This window comes from Equus asinus, chromosome 14 (assembly GCF_041296235.1).
Source record: "Equus asinus isolate D_3611 breed Donkey chromosome 14, EquAss-T2T_v2, whole genome shotgun sequence".
Lineage (NCBI taxonomy): Eukaryota > Metazoa > Chordata > Mammalia > Perissodactyla > Equidae > Equus > Equus asinus.
In genome coordinates this window covers 714,054-737,677 of record NC_091803.1, presented here as the reverse complement: position 1 = coordinate 737,677, position 23,624 = coordinate 714,054, and the positions used below count along the sequence as shown (strand labels likewise).

Genomic DNA, 23,624 nt, shown 5'->3' with positions numbered 1-23,624 from the left:
CACAGTGTCTCCGGACTTTGTGTTTCTGGAAACCTAATCTGATCTTTGTGAGAGTGTGCTGTCTGGGGCAGGCAGCCTAGGGCCCCCTCCTGTCCAGAAGCATTCCTCGTGGCTGGAGGCTCCCACCAACTGCAGGCCGAGGGAGGGGTGAGACCACAGGGCCCTGTGCGACACCGGTGGTGTCACCTGGCAGAGGGCAGAGGGGGTTATGTTCCTTGTCCCTGTCTTGCAGGCCTGGAGTGGGCCAAGGATCCGAGGTCCCCCAGCTGGCAGAGAGGTTGTCCCTGCTGGCTTGGGATGTGCTGTCGCCACACAGACTGAGAAGGTGGTCACAGCACAGCTTTGGGAAAGCCCAGTCCTGCGTTGGTCCCGGCTCACTGGAGCCCTGTGGACAAGTGAACAGCTTTGTAGGGCTGTTCGTCTCCCCGCTGGTGTTGGTGCCCAGCTCTGCACATCTTGTGCCTTATGGCTTTTCCATAACAGACTTGCATCTGAATCCTTGGGCTAACAGAGAGGCAGGATGAGCGTTACGTCTTCTGGTGTTTTTTCTCAAGTGCAGCCCCAGCTACCACAGGGGTTCTGTGGCCCGCAGTTGTGTTTGCCGGTTCGTGGGGTGTGTGTTGCACGCAGCCCGCTGAGCACAAAGCTGTGCTGTGAAGCCGTGGGCAGCGGCTCTGTGCCCATGTGGAGCCTTTGTTCTGCGCACTCTGATCAGGGCCGGTGGCTCCTGCCCGCAGGAGCTGAGCCTTGAGTCTGGCTTTCAGTTCTGAACTCGAACTCTGTCCAGCCAGGAGAGCGAGGCGGGTCCACTGTCAGCCCCCTCCTCGTGCTGTGACCGGGAACAAGACCTCACCCCTGGAAACCCTCGTCTCCTCCTCTCTAGACCAGGAGGTCGGCTCCGTGGGGATTCTGCAGGCCGAGGCCTGTGACGTGTGCGTGTGCGTGTTTCTGGGAACAGGGTCCAGCCGTTTTCCTCGTATCCTCCAAGGCCTGGGCGGAATGAGACTGGGGGCGGGTGAATTGGGACAGGGGAAACGCAGGGGAGAAGGGAGCGCTCTTCCTCGGAGGAGCCTGTGGGGTCCCACCCAGAGAGCCTGGCCTTTCTGAGTCGTCCTGTGTGGTGTTAGAGCTCAGGGCTGGGGGCTGGGCCCTGGCTGGGGTTTTGTTCCTAACCCTGTCTCAAATTCAGGGAGCTGGAGCCTGGATAAGGACAAACAACTGTTTCCACTACCTTTAGGTGGAATTCAGTGTCTCCTCCCGCTGTGCAGGGTGGCAGCAGGCCACGCTGGCCCTGGCAGGACCTGTGCGGGGCACGTGCGCTCCCATGGCTCCTTATGGGGGGACATCTCACAGTGTCACCTGCACTTGGTCCACCTCCCCGTTATCTGGTTACCGGACCCGCCATGGATGCGTCAGTGCAACATAGGTGGTTCTCTCTTATGTCTGAGATCTGTTTCAGCTTGGGCCCCGTGTGTCTTGTGTGTTCTGGTTCTTGCATTTAAAACCTTCCTTCTGAGAAGGGTCCGCAGACCCCACCGTGTCACACAGGCGTCTGCATCGAGGAGCCGCGCTCTGAGGAGGCCTCCGCCCTGGACAGCCCCTGGGACCGTGGCAGCCGCTCTCCCTGTCCTCCAGGAGCTCACTTACATCCGGCCGTGAGCTCCCCGAGGCCAGAGCCCGTGTCTGCCTCAGTGTCAGCGCCAGCACCAGCCCAGGACCCTGGAGGGCGCCGTGCCCACTGCTCAGACGCCTCAGGACCCGCGGAGCCCGGCCAAGCCTCCCAGCCCTGGTGACTCGGCCGTGTCGGTAGCAGCTGGTTAGTCTGTCACAGCGGCAGCTTCCTGAACGGATGATGTGCAGATTTCCTGAAGTTGTTTTAGTTGTAATCAGGATACTGCAAACAGCGTGGAGGGGGGACGTTTTATTTTGTTCTATTCATGCACAGCAAGGAAGTGACTCGGTATCCCTCCCCTGTTAGGTTGGCCATTTGGGGGCGGCAGGAGGGAGTTTGGGGAAAATAGCCTTTAGAGGGCGTCTCGGTTTGTACCCGCCTGTCTTGTGTCGGCTGAGTGTTGACTGTTTCTGATTGTTGATTAGGAAGGCCCCGTCGGTCCGCCTGCGGCCTCGGCTCTCGTTGTGCGGCGTTCCCGCTGGGGAAGCCTGCCAGAGGGCTCTGCTCACCCCTCAGAGCTGAGTGTGCTACTGGTCATCTCAAAATAAAAAGTTTCTTTAAGAATTTGTGGGAAACGCTCCCTCTTGTTCTTCATTATTTTTAGAAAAGTCATTTGCTACCGTGAGTTACCCTTCTGAATTTTCATCATTGGGGCAGTCAGTCTGATTACAGTCTGGTCTTCACATGGGAACGGAATCTCTGACAGGAGCACACAGGGTCAGGGCTCCTGGGGTCGGAGCCGCAAGGAAGGGGGTCCTCGCCATCTGGGGGGCTGCAGGTGCAGGACCAGCTTCCCTCCAGGTGCACGTCCTGCTCGCTTTCTGGAGCCCAGAATCCAGAGTCCCTTCTGTCCCTGAGCTCTGGGCTCTGCAACGGTTGGCTTCAGGGCTGGAACTGGAAGGGTCAGCCGACACCGTGGTGACTTCAGGAGAGCCACCAGCACGGGCTGCGGACAGATGGCTGTGGTTAGGGCTCCTTGCTCTGCCCTAGCCTCACGGCTCAACTCTGGGGCAGGACAGCTCTCTGAGGGATGTGGGCTCTGTCCACATCTGCAGACGGAGGGCCGAGCCCAGCAGCTGTGCCATCTGCTGCCTGGGCCTCCAGTGGCAGCCCCGGTGTCCTCCCCGGTCAGGCCTGCAGTGGCAGCACCCGTGTCCTCCCTGGTCAGGCCTCCAGTGGCAGCCCTGGTGTCCTCCCCCGGTCAGGCCTCCAGTGGCAGCGCCCGTGTCCTCCCCCGGTCAGGCCTCCAGTGGCAGCACCCGTGTCCTCCCCCGGTCAGGCCTCCAGTGGCAGCGTCCGTGTCCTCCCCCGGTCAGGCCTCCAGTGGCAGCGCCCGTGTCCTCCCCGGTCAGGCCTCCAGTGGCAGCGCCCGTGTCCTCCCCCGGTCAGGCCTCCAGTGGCAGCGCCCGTGTCCTCCCCCGGTCAGGCCTCCAGTGGCAGTGCCCGTGTCCTCCCCGGTCAGGCCTCCAGTGGCAGTGCCCGTGTCCTCCCCTGGTCAGGCCTCCAGTGGCAGCCCCGGTGTCCTCCCCGGTCAGGCCTCGAGTGGCAGTGCCCGTGTCCTCCCCCGGTCAGGCCTCCTGTGGCAATGCCTGTGTCCTCCCCAGTGGAGGGGGTGCAGGCTCCTCATGCTTCTGCCCCCACGGCTCATGGTCACTGTTATTCTAAACCCCAGCCCTCGCGCTGTGCAAGGGCGCGCTTTACTGCACCACCTGTCTCACGCTCATACTTATTGGCAGTGGTTTTTAACACACTTTTCTAAATCCTAATTCTGTAGGGTTGTCGCTTGATGGGTTTTGCCTGGTGACGGGTAGGAAGGTGGTGGGTGGAGGCCTGCCCTGCTGAAAACTGGGGCCGTGGGAGTCGATGGGCCCACCAGGCCCCACAGCGGCCAGCCCCCACCCCTGGGCCCTGCTGTAATGGAGCTGGCCAAGCGCGCCCCCATCCAACGGCCATCAGCCAGTAACAGCACCATCTGATCGCTGGCGATCAGAAAACACCGCCACCAAGAGTCCTTCTCTCCTGGGCCCTGTGCCTGAGGGTGGCCTGACGGCACCCCTGTGCTCCTGGCTCCACCCCAGGCCCTTTGTCCCAGCAGCACCACCTGATGGCACTTTGTATATGAAGAGAGGGAACCCGGGCCGCACGCTGTCTTCTGACGCCCTGTTCGATGCTCCTTGAAACCACTTCTGGTGAAGCTTGGTTCTGCTGCCACCATGAAAAGGCTTCTGGGGAATACGAGGTCTGATCCCCCAGGGATGGAGTCCTACCCTCTCCCTGTCCGGCAGCCCTTCCTCCCAGCCATGCTCTGGGTGCGACCCACCTGCCTGTCGGGTCCTGCTCTTCCTGACCCTTCCCCCCTCCGCCAGCATCAGGCTCGAGCAAAGGGCTTGACTTCCCTCGGCGCTTCTAGAGGGGCCTAGCCTCTGCCCCCGTTCCATGCGGCCCTGGGTCCCCGGCAGAGCAGGGCATGTGGGCTGCCTTCGGGTCCCCCCTCCCGCAGATGGACAGCAGGCCACAGGGACGTGCTCGGATCTGGCCCCAAGGTCGGACTGGAGAGGAAAGCGGCATCTCTGATCCTGCATGGTGCAGACTATATGGCATGGGTGGCATAGTACGGGCTTGGGATGCACTCTGTTCACTGCAGTCTTGCCTCCATCTTCCAGCCGGCTCCTTGCCATGTTTGGCTGGGGTCCAGGGAAGGGGAGACCCCCCAGAGAGTGGGAACGGGCTGAGCGCACGGCATCCGTGCTGGCGTCACTTCTGTCTGGCTGTCCAGTGGGGCAGATGTGACTAGTGGAGGCTCCAGGTGAGGTCAGGAGGGATGAGCCCTGGGGATGAGACGGGGTGGAGGCCAAGGAAGCTGGGGGCCAGGAGAGCATGTGTCCATCGAGAGCCACCTCTTTTCCAGTGGGGGCCTGGCTTCAACACAACCGCTTCCCTTTCACCTTGGGGCCGGGTCCTTGCCAGGGGGCAGGCCGCACGGGCCCCACAGCTGACCCCAGGGGCCCCAGCCCCGCAACTACGATGGGAACGCAGCTGCTTCTCTGTGCCGTGCTCCGTTCTCACTCCTGAGGCAGGAGGAGGTGTGGCCAGGGCTGGACGCTGCACTGAAGACGGTACAGACGTGATCCTGGGGGCGCAATCCCGCAGACGAGGTGGCCACGGGCTCAGCTGCACTCAGGCTCCGCTCACCCAGCTGTGCCGCCTCCAGAGTGTTAGGAGCACTGGACACAAACTGGGCCCAGGGCCCTGGGCCACCTGCCTCCTGGTGGTGGTGGGATGGGGGGGTAGGACTCGCTGGCCCTGCGGTGATGGGGCAACAGGGGGTTCAGGAAGGAGAGAGGGCGGGACTCAGACCCAAGTGCTTGTCTGGGGTCTGTTGCTGGCCTGCTGGGTGACCTCACACAGTTCCTACCCCCTCCCCAGGCCTCACCTTCCCACCTGTCACCAGGTAGAGGGGTCAGTGCCCGTCACGGACACCATCTGGGTAATGTTCCGTCCCACCAAAGGATGACAGACCTGCTGGACTTGTCCAGTATGCACCTGGCGCCACCTCTGTGCCGAGCGCGTGTGACCTCATGGCGTCCTGGGAGAGGTTTAGGGTCCCTGTCCTCACACACGGGGCCAAGCGTGTGACCTTGTGGTGTCCTGGGAGAGGCACGGACACATGGTTCTGGGCCTGAATTCACCGAGCTAGTGAGTAGAGCCCAGGCCCTTAGTCAGCCCCGCCCCCAGCTTCGCCCTTGGACCCCAGGGCCCCTGGCCAGGCTGGAGTCCCCCAACGGGAAGGGGGCTGTCCTGGAGTTGAGGGGCCTCAGTGCTGTGCAGGGCACTGGAGCACCCTGGCCCACCGCCCTAGGCCCCACCTTGCCACTCCTCTGCTCCACTGGCTGAGGGCACAGGTGCAGGCAGCCCCTGGCCTTCTGGGGCTGCCGCTTGGCCCAGCCCAACGGGCACCTTCTGCCCACCCTGGGTCTGCTGTCTTCTACTCTGAGCCTCATTTCTTTAAAGCCGCGGTCCTGTGGGGAGCTCTCTGCTCTGTCTGACCAGCTGGTGGCCTTGCCCTGGCCCCGGTTGGCGTTGCCCTCACTGGCACCAGCTGTGGTGACCCAGAGGTCTGCACGTGGGCTGGATTTTCCCCACAAAACTATCTGAGGATGTAAACCTATCAGCATGAGGCACGTTTTCTAATTTGTAGGCAGCAAGAGTCCCCCAGACATGGTTGGATCCCGTCGGGCCACCTCTGAGCCTGACGTCCCTCCCCTGCCACCGCTCACTCTCCCACGCCCTCCTGTTGCTGGGAGCCTGTGGCCGGAGCCTGCAGTGTGGGGAGGAAGCTGTCTGGGTCGCCGGTGCCTTGCTCCCACCCCCACCTGCTGGCCTGTCGGCGTCTCCAGGCACATCGGGCACAGCTCCTGGCTCCACAGTCCTTTGCCGGAGCTGATGATGGTGGTCGGAGATGAGACTGTCAGAGCCCGTGTGTCTGATGGGGGTAACTTTGTTTTAGGTGGCCATACAGGTTTGCGGGGCAGAATCTAAGCCCGACCGTCTGGAAGGCCCAGCCCAGCCCCTCCTCAGCACTTGGGCCGGCCTCCTGCCTCCCTCTGAGGACCGGTCCTGGTGACTCAGGAGTCAGGACCAGCCTGGGTAGGTGGGGTCTCTGCCCTGCTCCCTCCTCCTGAAGCCCCAGTGGACCAGCTGTAGGACAGGACGCCTGAGCTCTGCTGTTCCCCAGCTGTGGGGACCCCCAGGACGATTCCCCACACGGCCCACTTCACACCTGTAGGGGGCCCACAGAGAGCATCCGTGACACCCGAAAGCTCTGTGTGGACGCTGCTGTTACATGAGTCAGCGAATGCCCCTGGGCTTGGCTGCACTGGGTGCCTGGAGAGGGAGCCTGTGTGCTGACCAGGACGTCAGGAGCTGGGCCTCTCAGGGGGCACCCCCAGCACCCCTGGAGCTCAGGAGGACCCCTGCTGTCCCTTCTCGTGACCAGCTGCACTGGGCCCGGCTCTGGGGACACAGCTGTGGTGACAGCCCCAGCCTGGCCACATGCTGTGCTCCTGAAGTGGGGCCAGTCCGAGTGGAGATGGGCTCGAATGTAAGGCACACTGACTCCAGAGACTCCACGTGAGAGAGAGCGTGCAACGTTCGTTTACTGACTTGTACTTTGCTCCCACGGCCTGGGGACAACGTCATGTTTCTCTGGGGCAGCCGTGCTCTGGGCCTCAGCTCATGCTCACGCTCCTGCCACGTCCCCGCTGCCTGGGAGAGCAGGTGCCGCACCGTAGAGTGGACCACGAGAGCGGACCACAGCAAGGGGCTGTGTGCCCGTGTGCGTGCACATGCGTGTGGGTGGTTCAGCCTGGAGTGTCAGAGAGTCCGGGCTGGGGGACCACAGGGGACAGCCTGTGGTGCAGAGGTTGGGTCTTTATTTAAATTAGGGCTGAGTTCTAGGTCTTCTGTCTCGTGCTGAAGTTGTTTTTTCTTTACACCACATTTTGAAAAGCAGAACATGCCCCCCAATGTCAGGAGGTCTTCCTCAGTATCTGGACAGGTGGAAACGCAGTGAACCCCAGTGCTGGTCCCCAGAGCTGCCTCGAGGCCCTGCTGGGTGGGCAGGGAAACCCCTCACCCCCTCACCCCCTCCAGCAGCTCCACATCGATCAGGTGGTGGGTTTCCATACAAGGTCTAGCCAGGGAGAAGTGTCCCTTGCTTGGAAAACCTTGTAAGCACTGAGTGTGGTAACTCTTGTTTTCCGAGCGGGGAGATGCAGAGGATTCAGGGGTTTGTCCCAGCTCTGCAGCCGGGGGCGGGGCTGGCTTGGCTGTCTGCCGAGTCCAGGCGGGGCGTCCACTGCCACCCTGTCCCTCCAGGAATGCCTCGCCAAGTCGTCCGGCTTCAGCACTTGGCCCCTCCTGGGTTCTCAGTGCCCGCTGGCCGAGACCGGGACAGCAGCCCCTTCCCTGTGTCCTCGCCCGCAGCTCTGCCCACACAGACAGGGCCCTGCGGGCCGGGGCTGGCGGCGTCCTCCCCCCAGCTCTGCCTGGAAAGGAGAGTGCTTTATCTTTGCTCCTGGGAGCACTGGGAGAGACAATGGGCCCTTTCTCTGGGACACAGAAAGCCACTGTTGACCCTCGCGGAGCCCAGGAGCTCGGGCCAGAGGCGCTGGCTGGCCGCCTGGGTCTGGGGCAGCCTGGGGCCCAAGTGCTCGCAGGCTCCTCAGGTCCTGTGGTTTAGGGCAGTCAGACCTTTCAACAGGGCACCTGCCACGCTCAGTAAAAGGTGTGAGCAGATGGCACAAAGGCGCACGCTGCTGTGTGGCCAGCATCCCCGTCACAACCTGTGTCGCCCCGGTCTGCACTGCTGTGTCTGTCAGACCACTATCAGCGGCCCCTCCCCCTGAGGAAGTGGGTGATGTCTCTCATCTGGCAGAAAGCCCAAACTGGACCTTCCAGCTCAAAGCCAGACCCTGGCGAGGCTCTGTGGGAGGGGTCTGGTGGGATTTCATCTGGATGGGTCGCATGGCTGCCCCATGGATACTGCTCCCGGGGGCGCGAGGCTGGCCCTGCCCATGGCGCTCAGCACCATCCATTGCTCTCGGAGTGGCTGCTTCACAGTCCAGCTCCTGTGGTCAGTTTGGGCTGGAATGGCTGGTCTCCTTTAACACCCTTGCTGCTGATCCTCAGCCGCTGCCCATCACCCCCCCGCCAGCCCCCCGACTGGAGCTGCCCATGGCTGCAGCAGCTCCTGAGAAGCCCAGCCCGCCTGCTGATGGTGACGGAGGGTCCACAGGACGGCCCAGCCCCCCATCCACACGGGACCCCTAGAGAGCCCCACCCCGAAGGCCTGACACTGTGGTTGGGGTGCAGAGGGGACCCCAGAGACAGGAAATGACACACTGAGAAACCTGTGGCTCTGTCCCTGTAACCTCCTCCCACCTTTTTCCTGCTGGCCCCTGCTCGTGGTTTCACCAGAAGGAGCCGATGCAAAAGGTGCAAAAACGTGTCCTCATCCACGAGCGTGCCCCAGCCCTCTGCTGCAGGCCTGACAGGCGGGGGGCAGCCTCCCCTCAGAGTGAGGCCCTGGCCCTGTGTCTCAGGACGCCCCCAAACCCATGTCAGCCAGTGCCGTGTGCACAACGCCTGCAGCTGGCTGCGTGGAAGGCGGCCTTGGGAGAGATGGTAAACAGGTGACAGCAAAGCAGACAGCGCCCCGAGGTTTCCTGGTGGCCCTGAGAGCACATGGGGGCGGCCGGGAGTCTGGGGCAGAGGGTCACCCTGGCCCCATTGGAGGCAGGTCTTTGGCGCTGTCAGCAGAGTGGTAAACATGGCAGGGTGTCAGCCTCATGTCTCAGGCTGTGCTTTACCGTGGGACGGCCTTCTCGGCTCCACCCACCGCAGTGGCCGCTGGTCCCAACCCCGACATCAGGCGAGGCTGAGGGCCACAGCTGCACCTGCCCGCCTCCTCGGGGGTACCGGTTTCCACACACCTGTGATCGGTTCCCCCTGCTGCAGCGACATCCCTCCCTACAGAAAGAGGCAGGGTGCCAGGTCACCCCCAAATAAGAGTGCAGAGAGGGGCACCGGGGTGCACCTGGTGCTGCAGGTGACTTCAGCCCTGGCCCTGCCTGGCCCTGAGCAAGCCCTGGTCTCCTTCAGTAACGTGGGCAGGAAACGGTTAGACAGTCGGCCAGGATCACAGTCATTCCAGAGCGAGAGGCGCGGTGCAGCCACGCGGGCCGTGCACAGCCGGCCAGAGTCCTCCCGCCGCTGTCGGACGCACCACGCTCTTCCTGCTGCTGCTGGCGGTGTGGATGCTGACCAAGCACCTGGTGCCTCGTGTGCCAAGGGTGTGCTCCTGCCCCGGGCAGGGGTCGGGGGCGCATCAGGCCCCCAAGTGAGAGGACAGCAAGCTGGAGGTCCCCAGAAGAAGAGCACTGGGCTGGAGGGCGTCCCGGCAGACAGGGTGGTTGAGGCCTCTGTCTGCACGAGTCCTCCCTGCCTTCTTGGGTCTGCACTCGATGCTCCCAGGTCTACACGGGTCCTCCCTGCCTCCCGGGTCTATACTCAGTCCCCCCAGCTCTACACGGGTCCTCCCCACCCTCCCACGTCTATACTCAGTCCCCCCAGCTCTACACGGGTCCTCCCCACCCTCCCACATCTATACTCAGTCCCCCCAGCTCTACACGGGTCCTCCCGGCCCTCCCGGGTCTATACTCTGTCCCCTCCCCCCCGGGTCTACACGGGTCCTCCCCACCCTCCCGGGTCTGTCTGCTTTTCTTAGGCAAAGGCTCTGCTCCTGAGACAGGAGGGAGGAGGACGGCTGGCTGGCAGAGAGGACTGGCTATGACCTGAATCCCCGAGCTGGGTGGGAACAAGGGTGCCCTGAGGTCGGGCTCTCTGTGGGGGGTGTCACGGAGTGTCAGTAGGCCGCCAGCCTCAGTGTCTTCTGATGGCCCAAAGCCCCTGCCCCTGGAGCCGAGATTCTGGTATTAGTCCCTGAATCTTGGCAGGGAGCACCCCAGAGGTGGTGTCACCTGCACACACCTGCGGGGACAGGACACTTGTGTGGCAGCTTCCCGTGGTGGCCTGTTTCTCTTCTGTGCTTCAGTGGGACAGGGGAGGCCCCAGGGCCACTTTCCTGCCTGGTGTGAGACCAGGGTGGCCTTGGGCAGGGCTCTGATGACCCTGTTTCTGGGGGTGGAAGGAGGGGCAGCCACACTGGCTTGGAGCCTTCCTCAGGGCCCCATGGCACCCCCACACCAAAGGCCTCTTGCTCCCTGGCCCCTGGGGACCCCACTGCACAGCCAGGCTGCTGCACTTGGGCAGGCGTGAGGGGTCGGGGGGACAGGGAGGAGTCAGCTGGGGTGGAAGGTGGGGTCTGAGCCGGCGAGGGAGAGAGCGGCACCTGGCCTGCCCTGAAGCCGGCGTGTGGCCTCGTCCTCAGGCTGGGGGACCGAAAGGCGCAGGCAGCTGCTCTTGCCCATTGGAGGGTCTCACGGGATCCCCAAGAGGCAGAGCAGGGACCACAGATTACGTGCGGGAAGTTGATCTGGGGCAGTGGCCCCAGGACCAGGAGGGCACTAGGCGGGGTGAGCTGGGGGTATGCTGGGCACTGTAGGGTGGGCCTCGCTGTGCCTGGGCTGCGAGGGACAAGGCTCCCCCGCTCACCCCTGCAGGCCTGCACTCACAGCTGTGGCCCGACCGCCTGCCTGGAGGTTTCAGCAGCTCCCCTCATGAAAACGGGCCTAAAGGGTGTGTGCAAGAGGTCCCACCGTGGCTGATGTCAGCCATGACTGCCCTTCCAGGTTTCTGTTTTTCTCTGCGTGGCTGCACTCACAGTCGGTTCTCACCAAAGGAAATCCCAACCCAGAGGGAGCTCGATGTGCCGTTCGTGGACCCAGTGCCAGCTGTTACCGAGAGCCTCAGTCCATGGGGTCCTGTGTTCACCAGAGGGAGGGAACCCCACGGGGGCTCCTCCCAGCTTTCCCTTGGCTGAGATCTGCAAGACCCTCCTCTGGTCCCTGGTGCGATCTCTCTGGGTTTTCACTTCTGCGGGTTCTGTGGGCTGTGTGTAATCCATGAATATTGTCCCTCTCGGGGTCTGCAGGAGAACCGGGGCCCCTTTCCCGGGTCTGAAGAACACCGGCCCTGTTCTCGTTGAAATCAGCTCCTGCGGATCCTGCCTGAGGTTCTTCTGCCTGAACTGAGTTCCAGAAACCTTTCCCAGTTGCGCGCATGTGATTTCTCCTCCTTGTCTCCTGTCGGGAGCTAGCCGGGTGAAGGGGAGCAACGGTTTGTTGCACGTGGTCCCGTCGTCTTCAGCAGCCTTCCTGGGAGCGGTCTCTCCGTGTCTCCTTGGGCGGGTGCAGCCCTCTCTCCCGCCAGCCAGCTGTGGGTTTGTGGTTTACTTTCAAGGCATTTACCGAATGTGGTTGGAGCTGTTGCCCTAGAGGCTGGTGAGGATTTGGTTCTTAAATGCATCTAATCACGTAAGTGCAGGTTGCTTAATCTAGTTCGTGGAAACATTGTGTGGAAACGTGAGGACGAGATTCAAAGTCTCTCGGCCACACGGAACCCCGGTCCTCGAGGGCGGCTGGGGTCCGTCGGTTCGGTGGGGTCTGCCTGAAGTTTTTCACACCCCCTGAAATGCTTCTGTGCCCTTGGAAACGCCATCCTGGAGACGGCTATCTGCAGAAGTGAGGATGTGGCTGAGGTTTTGATTTTTACTTCGCTTAACACGAGATTCTGTGTTTCGTCCAATCTAAAATCCTGGAGGCGGTCCCAGCACTGCGATATGGTCATTGCATTTTTTTTAAAGCTTTGAGAATTTCGGTTAGAGGCCTGAGCCGTAAACCGCACACATTCTGATAAGCGCATCAGCAGCAGATGTGTGTAGTGGCGGCTTCTTTCTCATGACTGATCCTGTTTTGGAAAGCAGTGCTGCCTGCCCACGCACGTCTCCCTCAAGAGTGGGGTGGGCTGGTGGGGTGGACAGGGTGGGCGCTGCGCTGAGTCCTGGGGCCAAGGCTCTCCAGGGCAGCCGTGGTCCAGCCCTGCCCGCCCCATACAGCTTTCTTGAGGCCCCATCTTCTCCTGAAAGTCTTGTCCCCAGAAGGGGCCCCAACGACCTCTCTTACGGACTCCCACTTTCCTTTTGAGGTTGTTGGGGTGTTTGGTGGTGTTCGTGAGCCCCTGGGCAGCTTGTAGGTGAAATAACTTTGGTGGGTATATGCGGCAGTGACAAATGTGTTAAAACTGTTTGCTGATTAGAACCTCATCCTTTGGAGGGTCATCAGGTCGGTGGCAACCGGAGAAAGTTCCTTCTCAGTCAGAAGGGCGGCTGTGTGAGAGCTGGCACCTCAGGGACGGCAGTCTCCTGGACGGTGCCCGGCAGCCGCAGCATCATAGGAAGAGCTCTGCTTCCCGGGCTGTTCCCACTGGCCCCCGACTACACAGGCAGAGGATGCAGGAGGGTCTGAGAGAGCCATGTCCCCACCCCGATGTGCTGCGTGGTCCTTGGGACGTCCTGCCCCTGTCTGCTGTCTCCTGCCCCCCCGCCTCCCCGGGTCCCTCTCTGGCCCTAGCACCGCTGAGACGGCCCCCCTGCAGCCTGACACCCTCACGGGGCATCACCCCAAAGCAGCTGAGGTTGGCAGTGAGGGGTCACTTGGTCCAGGATCTTAATGTTGGACGTCCCGGAAGCCCTGGGAGAAACAGTGGGAGCCTCAGCAGGTCTCCTGTCCCCATCCACGCCAGGCAACACTGAGTTCAAGTCCCTGCTGCCAGCCCTGTGGCCCTGGCCGTGCCCTCTCCCTCCGGCCTCCTTCCTGTGCCCTCCGTGGGGACTGTGCCTGGTTGGGGGCCGTGTCCACCTCATGGGCCGTCGCTAAGCACATAGGGCACCCAGGAGTCCTCCACAGGACAGGGTCCCCTCTCACGTGACCAGGCTCCTCGGCCCTGGGTTTGAGGGTGCTGCCGTGTCCCAGTGACAGCTGGAGCCAAGGAGGTGCCCCATTGTGGGGGCCGGTGCTTCCCACCCCTCCCTGTCCCTTCCTTGACCTCCCCAGCCTGCTGGCCCGCCTTGGAGGGCAGTGTTGACAGATCCCAGGTACACTGCGGCGGCAGCCTGACCGTCCCCAGGACTTTGGCCCAAGCAGCCAGTGTGATGCAGCCCGCGTGGCTGCAGAGGGGCAGAGGCTGGCCTGTGCCAGGAGGGTTGTCTGCCTGCTTCTCTCGGTGCCAGATTCTCCATGGTGCCCGCCCAGCCAGCCCACCATGGGTCTAGGGAGTGGGTGCGGGGAGGGTCTGGGCTGCAGGTGTCCAGAGCGTGCACGTCAGACTCCTCTCCCCTGGGCCTCACACGCCCCACTCACAACACCAGCGGCCCTCAGGTGGCCAGGTGGGCTCGGAGCCCCTGCTGCCCCATCCTCTGGCCTGTCGGCCGTGCGGGCTCTCCTGGGCCATGCTGCCGCCCTCGAGCTGGGTCTGCATTCAGGACACGTGCTGGCAGGTTGCCACCTTTCCCCAGGAGAGGAGGGGTCCAGAGGCCCCTCCTGTGCCCGTGGTCCAAGCCCCCCATTAGGAGCTGGAGTCCCTGTGTGTGTCTCGAGCCAGGCTGCCAGCAGTCCCCAGTGCGATCCCAGGCCCTGCTGCTGGTGCATCCCAGCTGGCTTTAAAGCAGGAAGAGGGAGGAGCTGGGGAGAGCTGCGCTTTTGTTTTAGAAGGTTCCGGAAGGAGCCGGGTGTTGAGTGGGAACACAAAGGTTGTCAAGGGATTGGCATTTCATGAGGGGACCTGCTGGGGGTGGGGGGGCGGGGCAGAGGAAGGATGGGGACACATGGAACCCCGCTTGGCTTGTGGGGGCCAGGGGCACTGTCGTGGGCGGCTGGGCAGTGCACTCCTTCCTGGAAGCCGGCTCCCTGGTGCCTGCCTCAGTGAACGTGCTGGTGTCCTGGTGTCCCAGGGAGATGAGCGTGTGCACGGCTGCTCAAGCCGCCCCGCACCCTCCCCCCGGTTGGACAGTTAGTTGGGGAGGCGGAGGGCGCTGTGCTTCCTTGGTGGGAGGGGGCGGGGAAGATTGCATCAGGGGGCCACTGCCCCCTAGGGAGCAGCCACCAGCGTGTCCTGCACTGCCCCCCCACCAGCCCTGGGAAAGGCTTGTCCTGCTGTCCTCAGGAGTGCCGGCCGGCACGGGGCTCGCGTATGCAGAAGGGGCTCAGCAAATGCTTGTTGAAGGAAGACTGGACCCCACCGGCCAGTCTGCTCCCGGCCCAGACCTTCCACACCTGCAGGGGGCGGGGGGACAGCAGAGCACCCACGGGGCTCCCCCAGGGTCTGGAGCTGGGGTCTGCCACACTGGAGCGCAGGCGCAGAGTTGGGAAAGGGGTCTGTGGTCGGTCAACTTTGACCCGTGCTCAGGTGGCAGTTAACCTGGCCCTTCCCCACAGGCTGTCTTGCCAGGCGCTGGGTCCCCTGGAGCTCCGGAGTCTGTGTAGCCCCTTCCTCATTTACCAGGGCGAACACTGTCCCCGAGTCCTGGAGGCAAGGGGGCTCTGGGCCGGAGCCCACCCACCGTGGGTGTCGGAGCTCCCGAGGCAGCGCGTCTGGGAGCTGCGTGTGGCCCGCCCAGCGCACCCATGTCCTGAAACCCTGACAGGTGGGTTGCCTTGATTTTCAGGGAGCAGCGGCATGCAGGGCCGTGCAGGAGACAGACCCCGAGCTGTCCCCAGAGGAGAAGAGGGTGCTCGAGAGGAAGCTGAAGAAGGAGCGGAAGAAAGAGGAGAGGAAGCGGCTGCGGGAGGCAGGCACTGCTGTGGCCCAGAAGCCGCCGGCCAGGCGCTCGGGCGCCGAGCTGGCCCTGGACTACCTCTGCGGGTAAGAGGCCGCGCCCCTCACTTGGGACCTGCTGAGCTGCAGCGGGGGACTGGCAGGACCGTCCCCCTAGGGTCTCTGGTGTCCTGGGCGGGCCGCAGGCTGTGGACTCAGGTGACCTGGATCAGATCCAGCTTTCCTGGGACCACTGGCCATGCAGCAACCCATCACTTCCCAGCGTCACCTATGCCCTCCAGGTGGCTCGAGACCCGCCGTGGTGGAGTTTTCACCACAGGCATCGGGAACGCTGTCAATAGGGGCTACGGACACTGACCAGCACGGCCGTGTCCAGGGAGGGTGGGGAGGGGTGGAGGGAGCTCCCAGGCTGCTCCTCAGTGTCCGCTGTGAAGGGCAGAGGGATGCAGCTGTCCTGGAGCCGGCACTGTCGCTGGCATGCGGGGCCTGGCTCTGCCTGGGCGTCGAGCGGCCGGGACAGCATGGCTGCAACCCTCGGAGTTGGCGGGTGACTGTAACCCTCGCCCCAGAACTGGGCCCCCAAGGTGCACCTGGGGACCTCCCAGTTTGCAAACACGCAGCCAGCGACTTTGTGCCAGAGTTTCTAGAAGCTTCTAGGGAAGCAGAGTCCTGTGTCCAGCGGGGCCTCCTGGACTCACTCACCGTGCTGGAGTGGCAGAGTCAGCAAAGCAGATCGTGGTCAGCTCCCCAGGACTGTCCGCCACGGATACGCTGCCTCACCGTTTCTGGGAGCGACGTCACTGAGATGGAACTCACACGCCGTACGTCTCGCCCATTTGAAGTTACCGTTCGGTGGTTTTTAATGTATTCACAGAGTTGTGAAGCCATCACCACGGTCAACTTTAGACGTTTTCCGAAACACGCCAGAAGAGGCCCTGCACCCTTAGATCTCACCCCCAAGGCCCCTCCGCTCGCTCCCCGGCTCCTGGCAGCCACATAAATGGAGTCGTTTACTATGTGGGCTTGCGTGACCTTCTTCTGTTATTTAGTGCGATGTTTTCCAGGTTCACATACGTGGTAGGTGTCAGGATATCATTCCTTTTTATGGTCAAGTAACATTCCACTGTGTGTGTACACCACACCGTGTCTGTCCACTTGTGCGCTGATGGGCACCTATGTTGTTTCCACCCCTTGGCTGTGGTGAGTGATGCGGCCACAGACATGGGTGTGAGGTTTCTGCGTGGACGTGCTGTCCTTTCTCGCGGGCAGATACCTGGGAGTGAACTCTGGGCTCTGTGGTGGCTGTGTGTTTAAACGTCGGAGGGACAGACTCCCACAGCGGCTGACCTCTTCCATTCCCCCCGGCAGACGGTTCTCATTCTCTGTGTCTTTGTCAGCACTTGTTATTGTCTGACTTGCTGACGATGCCCATCCTGGCGGGTGTGGGGTGGTGTCTCGCTGTGCTTTTGATTCACATTCTGTACAGTGTTGACTGCAAATTTGGGTAACGCAGGAGGCAGCTGAGCCGCCCCCTCTTGGCTCCTCACTGGAGGGGTCACCAGGCGCATCTGACAGACTCAGGGCGCTGCCTCTGCAGGGAGAGGAGGACGGGCCGTGTCCCCAGGGCTGGAGCTGCTCTGAAGGGACAGCTGGCTGGTGGCTCTTTACTCCACACTCGTCAGCGGTGAGCCGGAATCCTGCTGGAGATTCCAGGTGCCTGCTGGGGGCGGGGACGCCGATCAAGCTGTCTGTTCTCTCTACCTGCTGCTCCCCCTCACTCTGAGCAGCTGTCAGAGCTGAGGGACAGGCGGCCCGGCCTGGGCCAGGAGCCCCTGTACCCCATCTGCAGACCATCGGCCTTAACGACCCATGGTTGTGTGCCGTGCAGGCCCTTGAGGTCTTCCCGCACTCTGGGCTACCTGGCAGCTGGAGGAGCTCTCCTGGAACCAGCGTGCCGTGGGGAGGCCTGGCCTGCTCTGACACGTTGACAGACACCCTCTCGGGGTGGGGCCTTCCCACCCCTGGCTGGAGCCCTTGAGCCCTGGGAGCTCGGGCCGTGGAGGCTGGGAGGGCTGGCGGGGACAGAGCTGCTGTCCAGGGGTGGCTAGCACGGCCCATTCGACCAGGGGCTTTCCCCACCTCGGAAGCAGACCACCTACCTGCAGTGGGTTTTCGGGGTCGCGAATCATCCTCGCCCACCAGAAAGCTTTGGGCCACGTCCCGCAGGAAGTAGAGGCGGTGTCGTGGCTGGCTGGTGCCTCAGAAATGCTTGGGGGCAGAGGTCACGCAGGCGTCCAGAGGCGTCCAGGGAGGACACCTCTGAGACTCTCGCAAGGCATGTCCAGCACAGCGTCCCCAGCAGCATCTCAGTCAGCCACTCCATCCTCTGGCCTCCTCCGACTCCTGTGGCCCCGGGAGAGTTGGGGAGGCGCTCAGGTCCCGAGGGTGCATGTATCGGAGGTCAGGAGAGGACATTTGCTGTGCGGAGCCCTCCACGCCTCCCGACCCCAGGAAACCACATCCACGCAGAATAGCCGGGGCGCTGGGGTGTCTTCCCAAAGCAAAGCCCAGGACCGAAGCTGGTTGGTGTGGAGAGACGCTCCAGCCCTGATCGGTGCCAAGGCCATGCCTCCCCGAGGGGCCAGCGCGAGGGGGCTTCTGCGTCCAGAGGGCAGGCCTCCTCCCTCCTTTCCCGGCCTTGCCACAGCCGGTCACGTCATGTCTTGTCTTTGCCTAACCTCAAGGGACTGCGTGGGTCACGAAGCCAGGTGTCTGAGGGCCCTTGCTCCTGGGAGCATGGAGGCCTCTCCGGTGGTCTCGGCTGGTGGGGCCATCAGGGCCGTTGGCAACCAGGGAGACCAGGCACATCCCGTGAGTGGGGTGACTCCTTCTCAGAGTCAACTGGGAGGTTGGCCGGTCCAGAGGTAGTTACTGTGCGAGTTACTGTCCATGCCGTGTGCCCCTCCTACGAGGTGGGCCCAGAATGACGGGGACCTGCTTGCAGGGAGCTCAGGGCTGGCCCAGACCTTCCACCCAGGACATGTTTCGGTGGGCCCCTCACCATGCTACCCTCAGAGGCTGCAGACTTTCTGGAAAGTCACACCACACCGGGTGTGAAGGAGCTGGCCCCCATGCCGCCCCAGACGATCCTGTGGGTGAGTCCTGGCCAGCAGAGCCCATCTGGGTGGGCTCTGCACCTGCCTGTCCCTGCTGCCCAGCAGAGGGTGTCCGTATCCTCTGTCCTGTGCAGGGGTCTGAGCCTGGGACCCGGCCGCTGCCTCCTCCTGGCCGAGACCTACTCTGACTGTGAGCTTTCCCCACTCCCCAGCGCTGCTTGTAGGTCGTGGGGGTGGATGGTTGTTCCGTGGTTCTGCCGTGGCTGCAGCCGCTCGCGTTCGACTCTGGCCGGGACACTGAACTCTGTCCTGCTGAGTGCGTGTGCACGGGCAGGTCTCAGGGGCTGTCTTGCTGTGCTGTGAGCGTGTGCCCACATGGGGGCCATCCCGAGGCTGGGGAGGACACCCATCTCTGGTCACCTGCTTGTCTGCCTGGTTTCTTCATTATCACAAGCATAGCTCGCAAAAGACACACTGCCCACCCCACCGCCCCGCACCCCTGCCCAGAACCTGGAAATTGGGACTCGCCAGATTCAGCAGTGGGCGCTGGCCAGCTGCACTGCCGGGGCCTGAGACCTGGGCCTCCTGGTCAGGCCCCGGACTGGTCAGTGCAGAGCAGCCGCCCAGGGCAGGCCCTGGCGAGAGGGAGAGAGGGGGCAGATTGGAGAAATATTTAGGAGGCAAAAACCCACAGGACACCAGATACATGCCACCTGTGTGCATAGCAGCACTACTCACGGTGACCAACAGGTGGAAGCAGCCCCAGTGTCCGTCGACAGGTGAACGGATAAACACAATGTGGAAAACGGTGAAAGTTGTCACAAGGAGATTCTGACACCTGCTATGACATGGGTAAACCTTGAGGACATTATGCTGAGTGAAATAAGACAGTTACAAAAAGACAATACTGTGTGATCCTACTTACGTGAGGCCCCTGGAACGTCAAATTCAGACAGAGAGAGTAGAGGGTGGGGCCAGGGGCTGGGGGAAGGGGCTGGGGAGTTCGTGTGTAATGGGGACCGAGCTTCTTTGGGAAGATGAAGTTCTGGAGATGGACGGTGTGATGGCTGCACAACGACGTGAATGTGCTCAACGCCCCTGAACTGGACACTGCCAAGTGGTTAAGATGGCACATTCGTACCATGTATTTTACTACACACACACGCGCAGAATCCACAGGCCACGTGCGGGTGATGAAGAGGGGTGTCAGGTGGCCCCAGCTTTCAGGTCCGGTGACAGACAGGTAGTGATGCCACCAACTGAGAGCAGGAAGACGGGACAGCCGGGGGAGATGCCACCTCTCAGCGTGTGGGACACGTCTCCCTGGACGACGTGCGTTTCTCAGGCCGATGCCCAGATCTGGCGCTGTGGGTCTCGAGGGTGCACCCTGCAGAGGCCATACCAGCGACCCTCAAGAACAGGCGCTCTCAGCCACATGGGACAGTTACCGATTTCTGAGCATTTCTAGTTGTTCTGGTTCATGTTTCCCCGATTGCTGATGACTATAGAGTGACAGGGGAGACGGTGTCAGAAGCATCAGTGCAGGGGCCGGCCTAGTGGCTAAGTTCACATGCTCTGCTTTGGTGGCCCGGGGTTCGTGGGTTCTGATCCCGGGTGCAAACCTACACACCGCTCATCAAGCCGTGCTGCAGCGGTGTCCCACACACACAATAGAGGGAGACGGACACAGGTGTTAGCTCAGCGACAGTCTTCCTCACAAAAAAAAACGTATCAGTGTGGCAAGTCCTCTGACATGACTGAAAACTGTCCCTTGGGCTCGTGGCCAGAGGTCCCTGTGATGTCAGCTGGGGGGTGGGGCGGAGCCTGGACAGGAGGACAGGCGCCTATCGCTCCGTCGGCTGGCAGCAAAGGAGGTGGGGCTGGGCTGCAAGCATTACGCTCCCAGGGCCAAGTGGGTGCCGCTCGGTGACGCAAGCCCGCACCGAGTCCCTGCCACAATATGGGAGCCATGCCTGTGCCCCCTGGAGCACTGCCCCAGCCAGGGGCCTGGGGGTGGGACCTTAGCTAGAACGGGCACCAGCCTTGGGGACAGGCGGCCTGGGCTGGAGCCAGCTCTGTCACTCGTCATCGTGGGTCCTCGAGCTAGTCCTTCTCTGTGGCCTCGGCTTCCTCCTCTGACGTGGGGGCTGACACGGCGCCCAGAGCCACCCTGAGAGCCGAAGCACGTTCCCGAGTGTGCACGCCAGGGCATGGTGCTTCCTGTGGGGCTGGAGCCACTGGGCTCTGGCCCTTGGTCTTCTGCAGGCAGGGTCACAGGTCACGGCCGGAGGTCAGTCGCTGTAGACAGAGGGAGCCAGGGCCGGGGCTGGACAGAGGAGCAGGTGGACAGGCCAGGCAGGCGCCAGCCACAGGAGTGGACTTCAGGCTGCCCAGCGGGATGCGGATGGAGCCCGATGGGGGTGTGCGGGGAGTAAGGACAGGCCAGGAGGCCTGCAGGTGCCTGTGGCCACTCAGTGTAGACCATATCCAGATAAGAGGAGGGCCAGGGGCCCGGTCCCCAGAGAGCAGACGAAGGGAGGGGAGGGGAGAGCAGCAGGGCCCTGCCCAATGCCAGCGACGAGGCCCACCCGCGGCGTGGAGCACTCAGCGCCCTAGGCTTCACCCCTGCGACTGCGAGCTCTCCTCCCAGGGCTGCTTCAGAGGACTCAGCAGGGACGTCCTCCGTGGGCTGGTGGGGAGACTGCCCCACGTGGACCCCGGGATTGCCTGGCAGCTGTGAGTCCCATGCGGGGGAGCTGGGCCTGTGCATGCACGTGGGATTGGGGCCATGATGACCCCTGCCCCACCCTTCTGTCAGAAATAAGCCTCCCCTCGCCCCTGGGCGCCTGTGGGATATCACAGCCCAGGACGCGGATCCCCTCCTGAGACCCCACACCGAGGCTCGGCCCTTATGGCGGGCTCGCCCGAGCTCCACACTGAGAGGCCCAGACCCCTCGGCCGGGCTCAGGAGACACTCAGAGCTGCCCTGGCCCGGCGACTGTGAGCGTGGCCGTCCGGGGAGCCGGGGGTGCTGCCCCTCTCCATGGCCAGCTCCATGTGTCCTGTATGGGGGTGTAGGCACCAGGCCCGAGGAGGGCAGGGCGGTTCAGGCAGGAGGCCCTTGGCCAATGAGCCTCCTGCTGGCTGGTTTTGGGGGCAACTTGTCCCCTAGTTGGCAGCGTCTGTGACAGTACAGACGTTCGAGACGCTGGCTTCGAGGTGGCCTCCAGAGGAGTCTCAGCACCAGAGCCCTCCCCCCAGTTTCTCTGGAGGGGGCTCGGGAAAGGGTCCCTATTTTTAAACTAGGGATTGGGGGATGTGGTTCGTTACACCCAGGCGATAAAGGCCCTTTGAGGCTGTCAGGAGCGGAGCGTCACATGCATCGCCCTGCCTCCTGGAAGGGCAGGTCAGCCTGGTGGTCCCACCGTGGGGGCGGAGTGGTGCAGCACCTGGGCCTGTGGGCGAGCTGTGGCCCCTGCCGGGCACGAGGAGAGAGACTGGCTTGGCTGCATTCCCTCCTTTCCTGGGGCCCCTCTGATCTCCTGCCCGCGCCCCATAGACTGCTTGCAGCTGCTGTGGGCAGAGAGATCCCCTGGGCCGCTGGCGGTACAAGGAACCCCTCCGGCCGCCCACCCTCGGAGCCACAGGATGACCCGGGGAAGCACACTCCACCCAGGGTGCTGGGCCCCGTTTCCGCAGTAGACAGCTAAGGGCCAAGCCTCCTCATCCAGGCTGGTGAGCGCCTGCCGGGTGCTTGTTGTCACAGCAGGGCTGTCACTGTCGCTGCAGGGGGGTGGGAGCTCCTGAGAGCATGAGTGTCAACAGGCCACTCCCTCCCTCTCAGACAGCCCCATCAGGACCCCTGCAAGGCAGGTGTTCCTGCCCCACTTGACAGACGTGGACCAGGAGGTGCTCCTTGCTCCCTCCTTCCACCGTGACGGAGGCGTCCTGTCCCCGGGGCTGAGTGCCCGGCCCCGCAGCCGCATCCCCATTACAGACTGTGACCTGGGACAGGGGCCCAGGGGAGCCCCACGTCTGGTGGGGAGTGGGGCTGACCACTGGCCGATTGTGACCCCTCACGTGCAGCCCTGAAATCTTTCTGGCAACTCCTAGCTGGCCTGGCCCCAGGGTCCTCCCGTCCCGGCCGGCTGCCTGATCCCACGTGCTCCAGCCTGGGAGCAGCCGCTCTTCCTGGAATGGGGTGGCCCTCCAAGCTGTGCCGTCCCCTCCTGTGAGGGCTCGTGATTTAGCAGTCTGCATGAGCAAGGGGGTCGGTATTTCTCACCAAAGTCTGCCAGTTTCTTTATAGGAAACATGTCTTCAGTTAAGTTACTCCCTTTCCTCACAGAGAAATTCAATGGTGTCCCACCCCACCCTACAGAAGCACAGTTTGCCAGTCGGGGCCGATGGAGCCTGGGTTGGGGGCCTGCAGAGCAGCTCCCTGATTCACAGGTGGGCGGGAACCACCTCCCAGTGACGGAGAACCAATCGGAGCAGCCTGGGCTGGGGGCAGAGGGAGATCCAGCATTTGGGGGCGCCCGGGGGGAGCGGGGAGCAGCTTGTTTCTGGGTCAGATCAGCCTTCAGGCAGAATGGAGGGAACTAGAGGGGTGAGGCTGCGTGGGGGAGAGGCACAGGGCGCCGTGCCTGGGGCTGGGTCCTGCCTGCAGAGGCAAGAGGCTGCCCCACCCATCACAGCCTGAGGCCCCATCAGTCCTGATTTCTCTGGTTGCCTAAGGGAATGGGTAGGGAGCTCTGCCTTTGGCGTGTCAGCAGTGTTGGCACCTCCAGACCATGCTCTCACGGGATGACTCTGAAAGCAGGAGTTGCCATGCGTGTGGGGGTTGGGAGGGCGCCCCAGGGAAGATGGCGGTGTTGGGAGGGGCCTGGAAGGAGACAGTCCGCTGGCTCAGGGGCTCAGAAGTCTGCCAGAAGTGGGCTCAGACAGGGCCTCGATCCCACGCTCCCTGTGGGGCTGCAGCCCCGAGCAGCACAGCTGGGCCTGTCCCTGGGCCTCGGAGCCACCACCACACCTATCAGCCTTGCCCGGGCACGCTGCGGCCCTGGGGGCACTGTGGGCTCAGAGCTGGGCAGCAACTGAGCTGCCGTTTGCCCCCATCTGGGGCATTGAAACATCCTTCATCCGTGACCTCACGGTGCTGAGAGCCGCTCACACCTCCACCCGCTGGAGAGGGTCAGGCTCGGCCTCAGCACCAGGCAGCCCACGCCCGTTCCAGGCCCCCACTCCCCACTGCCAACCTCGGATCGCTCCCTTTCTCTGCTCGCTGTGGAAATACACAGAGATCCTCCATCCCCGGGGGACTCTGCCTCTGGGGATGCGTGTCCTGGGCTGAGCTGCAGGCCAGGCAGGGTCTGTCCTCTCTGCCTGCCGTCACCCGCTGTCACTTTCAGTCGTTGTTCTCATCATCCTGCAGTTTGGGGGCCTCCTCTCTGCCCCTGTGCCCTGCAATCGGGCTCAGGGACACTCTCGTGTGGGGACATTGGGACAGGGCCTGGGACAGGGAGCGGACCTCTCTGCCTGTC

The 23,624-nt window shown here is 62.9% G+C and overlaps 1 protein-coding gene across 12 annotated transcripts in view; it reads left to right on the top strand.

The window, feature by feature from the left end:
• The window catches only part of CHLSN (cholesin), a 150,544-nt gene that overhangs the window by 122,074 nt on the left and 4,846 nt on the right, over positions 1-23,624 (top strand). For 8 of the 12 annotated variants that reach the window (XM_014846651.3, XM_044747444.2, XM_070484056.1 and 5 more), the window contains one exon: positions 14,856-15,052. The exons of 3 other annotated variants lie outside the window; for them this stretch is intronic. In XM_014846651.3, coding sequence (XP_014702137.2) covers positions 14,856-15,052 — 197 coding nt within the window. Of the gene's footprint in view, positions 1-3,772; positions 3,912-14,855; positions 15,053-23,624 lie in introns of those variants that run through there. One more of the 12 variants, XM_070484057.1, reaches the window with a different exon arrangement.